This window comes from Mizuhopecten yessoensis, unplaced genomic scaffold (assembly GCF_002113885.1).
Source record: "Mizuhopecten yessoensis strain PY_sf001 unplaced genomic scaffold, ASM211388v2 scaffold9253, whole genome shotgun sequence".
Classification (NCBI taxonomy): Eukaryota; Metazoa; Mollusca; class Bivalvia; order Pectinida; family Pectinidae; genus Mizuhopecten; species Mizuhopecten yessoensis.
The window spans coordinates 159,091-175,304 of NW_018407955.1; the positions used below are offsets into that span (position 1 = coordinate 159,091).

General features: G+C 34.3%; 1 protein-coding gene across 1 annotated transcript; it reads right to left on the reverse strand.

Moving 5' to 3' along the window:
* Positions 1–4,575: 4,575 nt before the first annotated feature.
* Positions 4,576–16,028, reverse strand: LOC110457566 (protein SpAN-like). The gene is made up of 9 exons (XM_021508897.1): positions 15,761–16,028; positions 10,896–10,973; positions 8,382–8,490; positions 7,974–8,088; positions 7,363–7,568; positions 7,088–7,220; positions 6,592–6,676; positions 5,677–5,880; positions 4,576–4,961 (listed from the first exon to the last, which is right to left on the reverse strand). Exons 1-9 carry the CDS (start codon positions 15,911–15,913, stop codon positions 4,767–4,769), a joined length of 1,278 nt encoding a protein of 425 aa, XP_021364572.1. The 5' UTR covers positions 15,914–16,028; the 3' UTR covers positions 4,576–4,766.
* Between the last annotated feature and the right edge of the window lie 186 nt (positions 16,029–16,214).

Sequence of the window (16,214 nt, forward strand, 5' to 3'; positions counted from 1 at the left end):
CATTTTTTGATACATCCATCGATATCCATGCATTACTCCTGATCCTCGTTGTTCAGACTGTATAAAATCAGCAACTGTCATAATGTCAGCCTCATGTTTATATCTGTACAATGATGCTTTGTGCAAAAGCCTTATCAATTGTCTGCTACTGAGAGAATATCCGTGTCTATGGTTTAAAATCCAACAAATGTCATCATGCTTTAAACCTAATAAGAAATAGTTCTTCAACAGCTCGCCACGATAATCAGCCATTATATAAGTGAAAGAGAGGCTGACATTTATTCGTTTAAACGGAATAATAATTCGATAAAACGAAATGATATTTCGAAAAAACGAAATAATAATTCGTTATAATGAAATAATATTTCGAAATAACGAAATAAAAATTCGTTATACCGAAAAAACATTTCGAAAAATCGAAATAGTATTTCGAAAAAACGAAATAATAATTCGTTAAAACGAAATAATAATTCGTTAAAACGAAATAATAATTCGTTTTAACGAAATAATCATTCGTTTTAACGAAATAATAATTCGTTTTAACGAAATAATAATTCGTTTTAACGAAATAATAATTCGAAAAAACGAAATAACAATTCGATAAAACGAAATAAAATAAGTGTGTAGCATGTCAGTTAACGGGCTCCGTACTTTTCACATATCTTTGTATTGTTACGTTTATAGTTTACAGGAAACTTGAACAGTGAAATCTTGCACCCGTTTACACGGTGGATCAATCGTAGGGTAAGAAACAGTGAAAGGGGACGTCACGATGAATGGACTTCTTTTGAAAGAAACTGTACTTACGAATCCATTAACCTCCCCCAGGTCACTTTAGAAAAAGTTCATGTTTGAGAGAGAAAAATAAATATGTGTCCCGGGGGCTTTCAACGACTTTTCATGCCCGGTAAATCTCAAGATTTAATCAGGCACAACGACATACGAACATCCTGTCATCTGCATTTTGAATAGAGGATTGCCAAATAATGTTTACAAAATATCTAAATACCAATGCATCTGTTTGGTAAACAAAAAATTATGGAAAGAGTTTGAAATTGGTCAAAAAGTGAATAGATATGCACAAATGTTTTATCCTGGTTACGTACCTGTGTTTGGGAGTATTCAGAAATATAACCGACATCACTGCATGCAGTCCGACAAAAACAGAACTCACACATGTCAACGCCAAAACAAACCTCTGATACTTTCCAAATTCTCCAAGTCGGTTAAAAATGTTGTCCAACGCCATTTTGAGAACACTAACACGGCACAGTTACGTTTGCAGTTTGTGAATGCGTTACTCAGTTAACCGTGTCTGAGAATACTTCAGTCACCTGAAATGATCGGATATTAACCGGGCAATACTAATCCACGCCTGGTTAGCTTTCCCATTCTAAATATAGTAGCATACACTGGTCACAGATATAAATGCGGTAAAATTATATAGCATTAATGTTTGCACTCTTTCATTACGAAAGAATTAGGCAGGTAACATGTCTTTCAATATGAAGACAAAATGGTTTTCTTGAAAACTATTTGAAGTTTTGAATGAAAAAGAAATATAACTGCAGTAATCAATCATTGTAACGTGCACCATACTTTCATCATAGTAAATCTGTGGGTAGCATGCGTTATTTAGATATTTGACATTTCAAGGCAACTTAAACATACCAAGCATGATGAGTGGCTGAGATTATGCTCCTGCAGATTTTGACACTGCTAAACTTTTTGTTTGAGTCATGCAAATAAATAAAATCGTTGAGGATGTAATCTGGAGCAACATTATTGCATTAAAAAAGGACTTCGATTCTCCACGTGGTGGATGGTAAGCTTTATCAGATCCGTGTCAAGGTCAAGGTATTCATCTTCTATGTATAGTCATCTTCTCACATGCTGTGGTAACCAGTATACTTATAATTTCCTACATAATGGTTAAAATCCCTTTGTATGGTTATGCACTAAACAGTTGAATGTTGTTACATAAACGAAATACTGCTTAGAATATGTTATGCAGTACCTCTAAATTATGACTTGCATACAGTTGTGAAGTATGCACGTAAATTCATTGGATATCATAAGTCGATTGAGTAATCGGTGCCCTCACAGTGTTTGTATTTTCATTTTAAAATGTACGAAATAGCTTGACCACATGTCAACGACAATAAGAGTCAAACTTGGAGATATCATGCACAAATCTTTCTTGTTAATGGTATTTTGACCAGTTAACAACTGACAATATCCCAGTATTCTGCATTGCTTACGCAACCCTCAAAATTAAATCTCTATGCACGCTCTGAACTATGTTGGATGGAAAAATCAAAACATTTATCCTACTGAAATCACTGGTAAGTCCCTATTCCCAATTCTCTATGATTAACAGATCTGGTATCTCCAAGGTTCAGGATATATGCTATATAGATATAGTATTTTTACTCCAAATATCTGTCCAGACGCGTCTGTCTCATCGTTGTACGACATTGATCTACTGATGAAATAAACAAGGTCCAATGTTACTTTCTTTCAGAATATCTTATTTTACTGATCTTATGTACAACATATATTAAGCAAAAGGCATAGCCTAAATAAGCCCTCTCCTTACACACAATAACAGTTTAAACACATCATATAAACGGTACTTTTACATATGTTTCTTTAAGTATTAAAATAAGAGATTATCTTTGTACTTTGATTCTGATTGGACAATATCTATTTAAATTATCGCAATTGTTGTAAGAGGGGTTATTAGACAATACTATTTGAGAATCTAATAAAAATGTCCACAATATTTATATATTTACGTCTTTTGATTGAAAACCATAATAAAAGCTTGGGTATTGAGTGGAATAGCAAAACCCATTGCTGACAGAGAGTTTAGTAATATTTGTATTTGGTTAGTATAAAGAGGACAATGCAAGAAGACACTGTCTGCTCGGTATCGCTGTTACAGACTCACGGGTAGTAATATCTGAGTTCTAAAAGCGTTTAACACCATTGTTATGACAAAATGTGTATAATAACGCTAATAAAATTGAATAACATTCCTTTTATTATTTTCGCCATTAAGTTTTTTCTGTTTTCGGATTGTGTGAGTTTGACCCGTGTCCTTTAATACGAAAGCATCGGCTTCTTTGCTTTACCAAAATACACCTTCGTTGCACGGTTTCACCGGGTAAACATTCCAAACGTGATACGTCGCAGTGCTGAAGAGTTACTATTTTTGAACAAGAAAATAAAACCATTTTAACAATAATAACGTGATTCGAATAAAGTTCTCCTATCTTAATGGCAATTGCATTTCCGAAGCAACTGAAAGTAGTTAAAGGCTGAGTTGACCTCTTATATTTATCGGATGATCTTTATTGTGACGTTATATCGGTTTTCCATTTAATTGCGCTCTTGACATATATTCTTTTCATTTCGCCTTTTCTCTTTCAGAGGTTTTGTCCTTTTTACCTAGTTACATGCATTTGAAGTCCTGTTCGGACCAAATTTCCAAAAGAATATGATCGATTAAAGGTAAATTTACTGAAAGTAATACATAGGGGATTTTTGCGAAATAGTCAACATTCAATTTACATTAACTTACACAATTACTTTCATAACTCGATTTCTATGAAACCGGCTTTGTAGATAATTTATTGGAGTTGAAGATATATAATTCCAGGGTTTAAGATGAATGCTTGATGTTGGCTAAAATAATTCCAGTCATAGCATACTTTCTTTCAGAACATTAAAAAATACTTTATGGGGGTGAGGAATAGGGGGAATAATTAATGTGGAATGAACAATTTGTGTATACGTTAGGATTCAAGATGGCCACCACGACCTTTATATGGCTGCGATTATTACAGCTACAACCATAGTTCTATTTAGCCTTTTTTTGATACCTTGTGTGAGAGAGATATAAAAAGTATGTATTTTATATTGATAAACTGGAGGCACGGTAGTCTATTGGTAGGACGTTGGGTTCGTGACAGAAGGATCGCGGGTTCGAATCCCGTCATGGCATTGTGTTGTAATACCTTGAACAAAATACTTTTCTCCGCTTGTTCCAGTATACTCAGATGTTAATGAGTATGTGGTTTGGCAGTGCTGGAATTGTTGAATGCTAGCTGTGAGCATCTTTTGGAAGCACCGACTGTATGTTCCGCAGGAAGTTGCGAAATGTATTGGCTGGTTGCAAAAGCCCAATTAACACGGATAATAACTTGTGAACCGCTTTGAGACGATCTAGGTTGTGGTAAAGCGGTACATTACACCCTCACATTAGTGTTATTTTAACTTACTTTCAAGAGTTAAAGATTGCTGTCTTGACCTCGCAATGTGTAATACGTAATAATACATTAATGATCTTAAGTTGAGTTTCTGTTGGACAAATTGTATATCATATTTAGCAATGCATCGCTTGCAACTGCTGGAATAGTTTGGGCGTGGATGTATAGTTAATAAAGCCTATTTATTCAGAGTTTGTTAAATAACAATTTTAGAAACACCAGGTACCATTGTGATCATTCTTGGACAAACATCGCTTTGCGCGTGTGTACGTTTTAACAAAAAGAACTATGACACACCTCGTATTTTCTGTTTTATACTTTTATCTTAGGGAGCAATTGTAACTTCATTTCCAATTAAGGATAGACAAAAATAGACACATGCAATCTGTGCCGTATTGTCATAAATGAAACACTAAACAAAAGTTGTATAGTTTAATTAACATAACCACATAAGCACAGGCTTTATACATGTACAAGATCCCACGGTTACTCCTATGGAAATCTGTACGGATATCCCGAGCAGGACGACTGGCTTGTGTTTGGAGATGAAGGACAGCTATACATCCGTCTGATTACCTCTGCGTCATTTCTACTCATCTCTGTGGATCGGCCGATCCTATTGAGGAACTGATTTCTATTTGCTCGCGGTCTTGGTACGATGGTGAATCGACCATTTCGGCTAAAGGCCTGAAACAGGGAGAAACAGTTTGTTTGCCTCTGTATTATGATGGAAGATCAATTAATACTCTTCAAAAAAACTTCGTATTACATAAAACAAAAGATAATAAATAAATAAATAAAAAAGAAATTGGATCACTAACCAATGTGACTGTAAGTAAAACATTTTAAGGGTCACCGTGCCACGGTTAAAGGGTGTACTACATTTAACAGTATTGTATGTAGAATAGGTATACTTAAATAATTCTCAAAAGAAACTCATGCCTTGCAGAAATATATTGAAAAATGATACAGATAAAATAACAGATGAAATAAACAAATCATCAATTGCAGAATTTTTGAGTAAAATGCGAGGAGGCAAGCTAGACCAGGTTTCGAACCTCTGATCACAATACGGTCCCTCAAACCAACTTGGTTTCCAACTCAGCGGTTATTTCCCGGCCTTGTCACACTACAGTCATATCATATCATATTTAGCTTGTTTCAAATGATAATGGACTGCTTTAGATTTAGAAGTGCTTCACGCAGCTACATAAACTCAATAAAAGGAAGTGATTGGTCAACCACTATCTTATTTCATGAGCAACTACTAGGCAAATGAAAACATTCTGTTTTCATCGGTGAATGCATTATTAATGAATTCATTTCCATATTACATAATGTTCTTAATGGTTAGCTAACAGCATATACGTTCACGCATTGTGCTACATAAAGTATTTCTTACCCTGTTGCTGTAGTGCATAATGCTTCGATAGTCGTATGGGAGCCCCCTGGAGTCAACAGTTAATCTGCTGAGTCGCCTGAAATTTCCACGTTTGCCCGGTTCCACGTTCCTCATGAAGATGTTGACAAATTGTGATCTGTCTGGTCTAGATTGCTCATGAAAAAGACCGATCACATGAAGGAACTCGTGTGTAGCAATACGTGTCTGAAATGAATAAACATACAGTGCATTAGGATCGACATTGGTATGTAGTACAATTCACTAAATTAGGTTTCTGCATGTATTGATGGTTAATACCATGAACAACAATTTGCTGTAATATGATGCCTTTGTATCACATCTTCATTCGGGGTTTATTAACTAGGATCACATAGAAAATTGCCCGGGAAAATAAACCCCAATTATAAATCTGCGCGTGTTATCACCATTTATCAACGAAAATAAAATTTCGATACAAAACTTCAAGAAAGAGAAAGTTAAAGTGGAGATATATCTTACAGTCATATACTCAGCTAGGCTCAGATACCAACCCACCAATAAATATAAACAAGATGTGTGCTTAGATAAATCAATTTAATTTTATAGTTAAATTTTGATATTTTAATAGATATATTAAATCGTAACCTCAGCCTAAATAATGTGTATCTACTTCTATTAAATCACAGTGATATGATCCAGCAATTTATATATAAATAGATATGAAAAAAACTAATATTAGCATTGGCTAACTCGTAACTCATTTCTTTTTGCCATATAGTGTATGAAATCACAATGTATACAAATTACTTTAATTGTTCCGTAATTGTCTGTAATCAATACCCCGGTAAAATATGTATCTATATTGGCTAAGTATGTAATGCGATATACGCAATGACATTTGTTATAAATCGAAAAAGATTTAATCTTTGATCTTACTATTCTGCACCTCGGTGCCAAAGTGAGATCCTGAGACCTGGTGCCGCCCTGATTACGTAGGTTTCTTCCAACACGAGATCGGCATCTGATTCAAATATTTTGAACTCATAATGACATTTTTGTTAACAAAATCGTCAGATTTAGACTGCCATTCGTCCGTCTGTGTCCCTGTCTGTTTGGTTGATAGCACAGTTACAAATATCACCAAAATATCTATACAATACGTTTATTAATATGTAGATAATAAAAAAAGATAGAAAAGACTTCATTAATTGTACACGCGTACAGAACAGATTGAACAGACGATACAAGAAAAGAACTCTGGTACACACAAATTCAAAACCCCAACTGAAAACCAGACAAACAATCAATTGATCGGTAGAGCTAAACTAAGAACGTTTTTCGTGAATGAAGCCGTCTTCAAATGAAATGCTATGTTCATTGACTGTTAAGTTTTCTTTCACTCCACGTAATAATTCTTATGCTATGTACATACCCATTTCCATTTCTAATTCGCACATGAGGGACTCGGTCAAGTGCCTGAGCTCTGCTGATAATGTTGAAACAGATGCAGGTTTTTTCTGAGATCTCGTTCATAGACTCAGCTATTCTGTTCTTTTGTGCTCTGGCTATATGAACGTGAATAAAGTGGAGTTATGCAGTTCTTCACATTACAGGAACGAATACCATCATAAAACGTTTTTCAACAGATTTTGTGCCATCCTATTGGTTGCTTTTTTTTTCAAATTCGATATAACGACATTTACTTACTAAATCCGGAGCTAGCAATTCGTACATTCACTAATGCGTTTGGCCACCTTCTCCTACTGCTCCGCGTCGCTGCTCGCTTCTGTCGTACGGGAGATGTGGTTTCCCTTCTTTCTAGCCTGGCACGGAGTCTGTCTCGGAAGGCCATGTCATTCTTACGAGCTTCAGGTAGGTTTATCATCAGCTGCTCTTCTAATCGGTCCAGGCGTCTGGAAACCATTAGTTTGTTTGCATAGTTATGTATGTATATACATGTAAAAATATATATATAACAATTTAAAAGAAATATCATAGAAGAACATAGATATTTATAATCAAATAGCTGTCCTCGAGTTGACCTCGGCCGTCTTAGTAACAGGCTACCTCACTATGCACCGCGTCATCCCCCACCCTATCTAAGATATTTAAGCACATCACGGTAAAATTAATTTCCCCTCTACTCTTCGTCATCACAGGATGACGACCTACATACCATGATCATATACTATGGTTTATATTGAAGGCAATGTAGATAATTCCATGTAATTGCTTACATGACAATTCATGGTGGATACTGGCTTCGAAATCATGCTGGGCTTTGAAATGTAATTAAACTAAATAAATTATTTCCATACATTTGTTTGTCCATATCTGTCAATTCCCACTGATCCAGAACTATGTCACCCTCAATTACAAGACTTCCTTGTCCTGTTAGCTGTCGCTGATCTTCACGGCGGATTGTTGCAGAAGCTGAAATCGGTTTGAATGTGCAGCCATGTATATATACAAATCTATTACAGAGGAAAATATGGTATCTAAGAAATGTTGTTCCTACTATCAAACTCTTATTATGTAGAAGTGAAATTGTAGAATTCTTATGTCGATATTATATAAACATGTAGATAAAGGTAATTTATGTATGGATCATCAGTACATTTTATGCAAAATAGAAATTATGTCATACTATTGTTATCATCTCGTATGAATGTTTTCCCTTTTTTCATTGTTGATATACTATTGTTGCTTTACACACAATAACTCACTCGACTCAGCTCTTTCGATGATTTCATCTATCGGTAGTACTCGGGTAGTGTCCGCCCTTCTGGAAGTTATCAAGGGGTTTCGGGTTCTTCTGGTGACATCTCCGATCCTCTTTGAGCAGTAAGTGCAATACATTGTTGATATGACTAGTTAATTTTAAACGCATTCCAATTATCGATGATACATGGTGTAATTACCTGATGAAGATGAAGTGATGCAAAACCGACCAATAGTCCAAAGCATAAAGATACAGTTACAATATCAAAAAACATTAATTAACATGAACAAAAAAAATCTAAAGAAAGGGTGATGTATCTTTAATACCAAAAATGGACAAAGAGGCGAAACAAGATAAGTCGAAAGGATAGCGTTTCACGTACATCGTGTGACACTTGTCATGAATGCTTCTTGTAAAATCAAGGAAAGTATGTCAGTCACGGGAGATTGAAGACAAAGTGGATATATGTTTAAGTGTTCGGTTCATTCATTCTATAATGGGATGGGCATATCCATCATAACTCAATAGATTAATTCTGTTTTAATCACTGAACTCAAGATTTACACTCTCCTTGATACCTGCATATTACCGCATTTGTCATCTGCATTTGGTGTTTTTTTGTTTGTTTTTTTTGATAATGTTGCTCGCCTTCAAATACGTTGTATTCCTTATTGAGATTCAAAACCAAATCATAACACCATGCATCAATATCAAAAGCATACAAAACATTTCCTAAAAAGGGGGATCGTCCTAAATGTGCGGTCATAACTATATACAAATAGGTTTTAAGCGCCCATTACAGTCAGGACTGCAAACAAACCTGTTTCAAGATTTCTCTGCTCTCTAGGGACATGGATAGAAATTCCTGGTTTTTTTTCTATTAATACAACACTTTTAACTCCCTTCTCACCTCCTTCCATCTTTTTGTTTATACTCCAAATCATAATTTATTGTCTTTATCTAAAAACCATTGTCTAAATTCAGATAGCAAAATGCGAAATGAAATGACCAGAAAATAAGTGGTCCTCATGTGAATACCGATACTTTGTTGTGATACTCTTCCCTTCCGCCAGATCTAACAACATGTTTAACGTATTCGTATTTTTCAAGGTTTTCTGTAAATCTTTCCTTTGTTCATATTTTGCCCTGGTTTTATATCGATTTTGAGTTTGAACTATGTTGGGTTTTTTTGCTACTGTCATCATCTGTGTCTCTTTTCTCCCTCGTAGTGTGAGGTTTTAAACAAGTTGTCTTATTTGTATTGACAACATGATATGAATGTTCAATTATAAACTTACTGGTTATAATTGCCTTAAGTGACAAAGAACAAAAACAATATCGTTACTCGCTTTTGCCGTTAAATTAAGATAATTATCATATACTTGCTTGAAATATCGACCAAATTGCATATGTGAAATAACCTATCAATATCAGCCCGCATCCGGTGATATTAGCCCGCTTCCGGATATTTCAGCCCGCATCCGGATCTTCAACACAGTACGGTCCGGTGACCGCTTAAAATTTTAATGGTTTATTGTTGTTGTCGTCTGCACTTCTCTTCTACAATGGAGTCTCATGGAGAGGCAGTACTCGAGTCGTTAGCTCAACGAATACTTGAATTAGATGAACTTATTGACAAAGAAAATGACCAAAGGTTGGGAGAGGCAAGGTTTGTTAACATCGAAAGGGAGGACACCGGTAGCTCTGTCGACAGCATAAAAACGGCACCACGATTTGTGTTAATGGTGTGTTTCTTCCATTAGTAAAATGTATATGATAAAAATCTTATAACATGCCTGTTTTCATATCAGACCCCCTACTGGCCCTTAACCTATATCAGGCCCGCGTGCCTTCGGCCCTTAGGCCTGATATAGGTAGCTCGGGCCAATCTAGGGTCTGATAATTATGAAACAGGTATGCAATAACCTCTAAATATCACAGTAAAAGGTAATCGAGAGGAACTCATATAATGATATATGAGTGAGAGGTGCTGATTTATTGCGATCGCTGTGACACATAGTTTTCTTTACTGATATTAATGGAATATTTATAATAAAGCGCATATTACCTGGTAACCCATCTGTTTAGTGCTCATAAAAAATATAGGGGAATAAATAACCTTACAAAGCTGATAGTATTGTGTCTACAAAACTTGTGTATTTGACCATACATACAGTGTACCGAGTATTCTATCTGCTATAGGATATCATAGATGTGCTGAGATATTATAAGTCGGTCGCACGGGCTGATATACACTTCTAGGTTTTCTATTTCAAGAAAGGGAGAGAATAATTAAACATATGAGGGTTATATCAGCTAGGATAGCAGGCCTAAAACCTGCATTATGCATTTTTGTTTCACTGTAAATCATTAAATATATTACGTACATGTAGCATGAAGTTTTCATGAAACAAATCTGATAGATTAAAAGTAATACAAAAACTGCTGACGTTCCGTGTGACAAATATGTATTTATAATAAACCCACAAGTGTTATTATGAATATAAAGATTACTTACTTGGGAACCGACTATAATTGGTGTTAGTGATCGAGTTTGATCCGCAGGGTTGACTGATCGTGTTACTGTTGGAACACTCTGAATTCAAAACATATTCAAATTGTTCAAAGTACACTCAATTTCATCTAAATATTCAAAATCACTTATGCTTCGCGAGATAAATATCTATAATATATATATCTATATATATATATGGGGCAAAGAAGTAATTCATTCAGTGTGGACAAGTTTAGGTTGTCAAATTTTCGGAGCGATTCGCTCCTTTTTCAAGACACAGTGAAACAGAACAGTTACATGTACATATACATCATATTACAAGAAGATAGAATTGATATACTATAATTGAAAATATAGCTATTATATAAAACCAATAGTCCCCTCGGCTAAAAACAGCCGAAAGCAGCAATTAAGCTGAGAGCATCGCGGACAAGGAACGCTGATGTAGAGGACCTATTCTTGCGCAAGATGCACTGTCATATAAAGTGAGTCAACGAGAGATATCAAAAACGTGGAACATGTGCATTTGGAAATCTGGCACGGTAAATGTGAAAAATCTCCAATCTGCTACGGAATGTCTCATAGTCAACTTGTACAAACTTTCATTTTTTTAAATCAAATTTAATCTATATTTACAAAACGTCAATTGTTTAACCAAAATAAGACTTAAATTAGATTTTACAAATTATCTGATCGGGGGAAAATAGTGTAAATAACAGCAAATGTAGAGATTAAATGAAGTCTTTGAAACATAACAAATGTTTTGTTTAATCATTTTTATTTCAAACTCACAATAACACCACTTTATGAAATTGATATCTTAATTTTAAACAGTTTTACAATTTAGCAATATATCGTTATTTAAATTTCAGAAGTAATGTCAATCTTTTAAGACATTTTAACGCTAAAACATGTAATGATTCATTACTATTAAACAAAGGACATGTAGTCTTTATCATTTCGGCACAAAGTGATGATGATTTTGTTTAGTTTTACACTTTTCATCACTTTATCAACAAACATTTATCATGATACACTTTTCTTTGCTTAAACGCGATCACATTTTCAATGAAGTGTACCGTAACACTCTGTGGTGTGGTACACATTTAAATACAAAAGTTTATTGCTTAATAGTTGTACAAAGTATGACACATTTAACGTGGTGCACTGTTGATCTGTTGAATACAAAAGTTTATTCCTTAATAGTTGTACAAAGTATGACAATTTAACGTGGTGCACTGCTGAACTGTTGAATACAAAAGTGTAATTCGTTAAAAATTGTACAAAGTATGACACATTTAACGTGGTGCGCTGTTGAACTTATGAATACAAAAGTTTATTCCTTATTAGTTGTACAAAGTATGACACATTTAACATGGTGCACTGTTGAACTGTTGGATACAAAAGTTTATTCCTTAATAGTTGGACAAAGTATGACACATTTAACGTGGTGCACGATTGAACTGTTGAATACAAAAGTTTATTGCTTAATAGTTGTACAAAGTATGACAATTTAACGTGGTGCACCATTAAACTGTTGAATACAAAAGTTTATTCCTTTAAAGTTGTACAAAGTATGACACATTTAACGTGGTGCACTGTTGAACTGTTGGATACAAAAGTTTATTCCTTAATAGTTGTACAAAGTATGACGCATTTAACGTGGTGCCCTATTGAACTGTTAAATACAAAAGTTTATTCCTTAATAGTTGTACAAAGTATGACGCATTTAACGTGGTGCCCTATTGAACTGTTAAATACAAAAGTTTATTCCTTAATAGTTGTACAAAGTATGACGCATTTAACGTGGTGCCCTATTGAACTGTTAAATACAAAAGTTTATTCCTTAATAGTTGGACAAAGTATGACACATTTAACGTGGTGTACTATTGAACTGTTGAATACAAAAGTTTATTTCATTAAAGTTGTACAAAGTATGACAATTTAACGTGGTGCACTGTTGAACTGTTAAATACAAAAGTTTATTCCTTAATAGTTGGACAAAGTATGACACATTTAACGTGGTGTACTATTGAACTGTTGAATACAAAAGTTTAGTCCTTAATAGTTGTACAAAGTATGACACATCTAACGTGGTGCACTGTTAAACTGTTGGATACAAAAGTTTATTCCTTAATAGTTGGACAAAGTATGACACATTTAACGTGGTGTACTATTGAACTGTTGAATACAAAAGTTTAGTCCTTAATAGTTGTACAAAGTATGACAATTTAACGTGGTGCACTGTTGAACTGTTGGATACAAAAGTTTATTCCTTAATAGTTGTACAAAGTATGACGCATTTAACGTGGTGCCCTATTGAACTGTTAAATACAAAAGTTTATTCCTTAATAGTTGTACAAAGTATGACACATTTAACATGGTGCACTGTTGAACTGTTGGATACAAAAGTTTATTCCTTAATAGTTGGACAAAGTATGACACATTTAACGTGGTGCGCTGTTGAACTTATGAATACAAAAGTTTATTCCTTAATAGTTGGACAAAGTATGACACATTTAACGTGGTGCACTGTTGATCTGTTGAATACAAAAGTTTATTCCTTAATAGTTGTACAAAGTATGACGCATTTAACGTGGTGCCCTATTGAACTGTTAAATACAAAAGTTTATTCCTTAATAGTTGGACAAAGTATGACACATTTAACGTGGTGTACTATTGAACTGTTGAATACAAAAGTTTATTCCTTTAAAGTTGTACAAAGTATGACATATTTAACGTGGTGCACTATTACACTGTTGAATACAAAAGTTTATTCCATTATAGTTGTACAAAGTATGACACATTTAACCTGGTGCACTATTGAACTGTTGAATACAAAGTTTATTCCTTTAAACTTGTACAAAGTATGACACATTTAACGTGGGGCACTATTGAACTGTTGAATACAAAAGTTTAGTCCTTAATAGTTGTACAAAGTATGACAATTTAACGTGGTGCACTGCTGAACTGTTGAATACAAAAGTGTAATTCGTTAAAAATTGTACAAAGTATGACACATTTAACGTGGAGCACTGTTGAACTTATGAATACAAAAGATTATTCCTTAATAGTTGTACAAAGTATGACGCATTTAACGTGGTGCCCTATTGAACTGTTAAATACAAAAGTTTATTCCTTAATAGTTGTACAAAGTATGACGCATTTAACGTGGTGCCCTATTGAACTGTTAAATACAAAAGTTTATTCCTTAATAGTTGTACAAAGTATGACAATTTAACGTGGTGCACTGCTGAACTGTTGAATACAAAAGTGTAATTCCTTAATAGTTGTACAAAGTATGACACATCTAACGTGGTGCACTGTTAAACTGTTGGATACAAAAGTTTATTCCTTAATAGTTGGACAAAGTATGACACATTTAACGTGGTGCGCTGTTGAACTTATGAATACAAAAGTTTATTCCTTAATAGTTGTACAAAGTATGACACATTTAACGTGGTGCACTGTTGAACTTATGAATACAAAAGTTTATTCCTTAATAGTTGTACAAAGTATGACACATTTAACGTGGTGCACTATTGAACTGTTGAATACAAAAGTTTATTCCATTAAAGTTGTACAAAGTATGACTATTTAATGTTGTGCACTGTTGAACTGTTGAATACAAAAGTTTGTTCCTTAATAGTTGTACAAAGTATGACACATTTAACGTGGTGCACTACTGAACTGTTGAATACAAAAGTTTATTCCTTAATAGTGGTACAAAGTATGACAATTTAACGTGGTGCACTGTTGAACTGTTGAATACAATAGTTTGTTCCTTAATAGTTGTACAAGCATGACACATTTAACTTGGTGCACGGTTGAACTGTTGAAGACAAACGTTTATTCCTTTAAAGGTGTACAAAGTATGACACATTTAACTTGGTGCACGGTTGAACTGTTGAAGACAAACGTTTATTCCTTTAAAGTTGTACAAAGTATTACACATTTAACTTGGTGCACGGTTGAACTGTTGAAGACAAACGTTTATTCCTTTAAAGGTGTACAAAGTATGACACATTTAACGTGGTGCACTCTTACACTGTTGAATAAAAAAGTTTATTCCTTAATAGTTGTACAAAGTATGACACATTTAACGTGGTGCACTGTTGAACTGTTGAATACAAAGTTTATTCTTTTAAAATTGTACAAAGTATGACACATTTAACGTGGTACACTGTTGAACTGTTGAATACAAAAGTTTATTCCGTTATAGTTGTACAAAGTATGACACATTTAACTTGGTGCACTATTACACTGTTGAATACAAAAGTTTAATTCCTTAATAGTTGTACAAGCATGACACATTTAACTTGGTGCACTGTTGAACTGTTGAATACAAAAGTTTATTCCTTTAAAGTTGTACAAAGTATGACACATTTAACGTGGTGCACTATTGAACTGTTGAATACAAAATTAAAAAAGTACTACGGATACAATGGTAAACTGTTGTACATAAAAGCAATTAGAGGTATCCGACAAATATCGCTCATCGTAATTAAGAGATTTGAATATTAAACAATCTAAAAGTGATACAGAATGTACTAATAAAATACTTCTGTCTGTATTGCGTATTTCGTATAGCATAGGGGATATCCCGACATGATTTCTCATCTTTTCGGCCTACTATTTACATTGAATAGCATGAATTAGAAAACCTTTATTTTTATCGTCTGGGTTAAAATGCACATGCTAATCCCAAGCAAGCACTGAATGTTGACGTTTTTGTACTTCATTGCATTACGTCATACTGCTACTAATACAAACTCCTGTGAACTGATGCTTTTTGAATGGTAAAATTATTTCCTTGGATATTTTCCCATGAATATTGCTGTGTAACAAGTTTAAATGACTACACTTACCGTTTGCCGAGTCAAAGCTTGTATTAAGGCTCTGATGATGTTATTAGGAACTCTAGTGAAGCCGGACGGCTGAGGTGCTGCTTGACCTGTGGTCATACCAATCAGGAGGATTGATCCACACAACAAGCGCACTAGGGTGACCGCGGGAGCCATTGTTCTCCCTGTCTATAGTAGTAAGGGTATGGCAGTGTTCGTACGTTTGCGCTACTTAGCACGTACAATACGTCTATTATACTTGAATCATCAATACGGCTATAAACTTTTAACTAGAGACATTGCCGTTATGAGTGGTTAGATTTTATATTAATATTAATATCACACAATAGATGTGTGTTTAAACATAAAAATGCATGATCGATAACCATGGAAGCGATGACATATTGATGTAGTGTGTCAGGACTCCTATTACATAAAGAACAAATAGCTTATTATAGATTAATCATCATTATCCTAG

What these genes read in the sequence shown, in the direction of transcription:
- LOC110457566 (XM_021508897.1), bottom strand. Translation starts at nt 15,913, where the DNA reads ATGGCTCCCGCGGTCACCCTAGTGCGCTTGTTGTGTGGATCAATCCTC. An exon ending in CGAATTAGAAATGGAAATGG is followed by an intron (nt 6,677 to 7,087) that starts GTATGTACATAG and finishes TATTTGAATCAG; the next exon opens with ATGCCGATCTCGTGTTGGAA. An exon ending in TTATGCACTACAGCAACAGG is followed by an intron (nt 4,962 to 5,676) that starts GTAAGAAATACT and finishes TCCCTGTTTCAG; the next exon opens with GCCTTTAGCCGAAATGGTCG.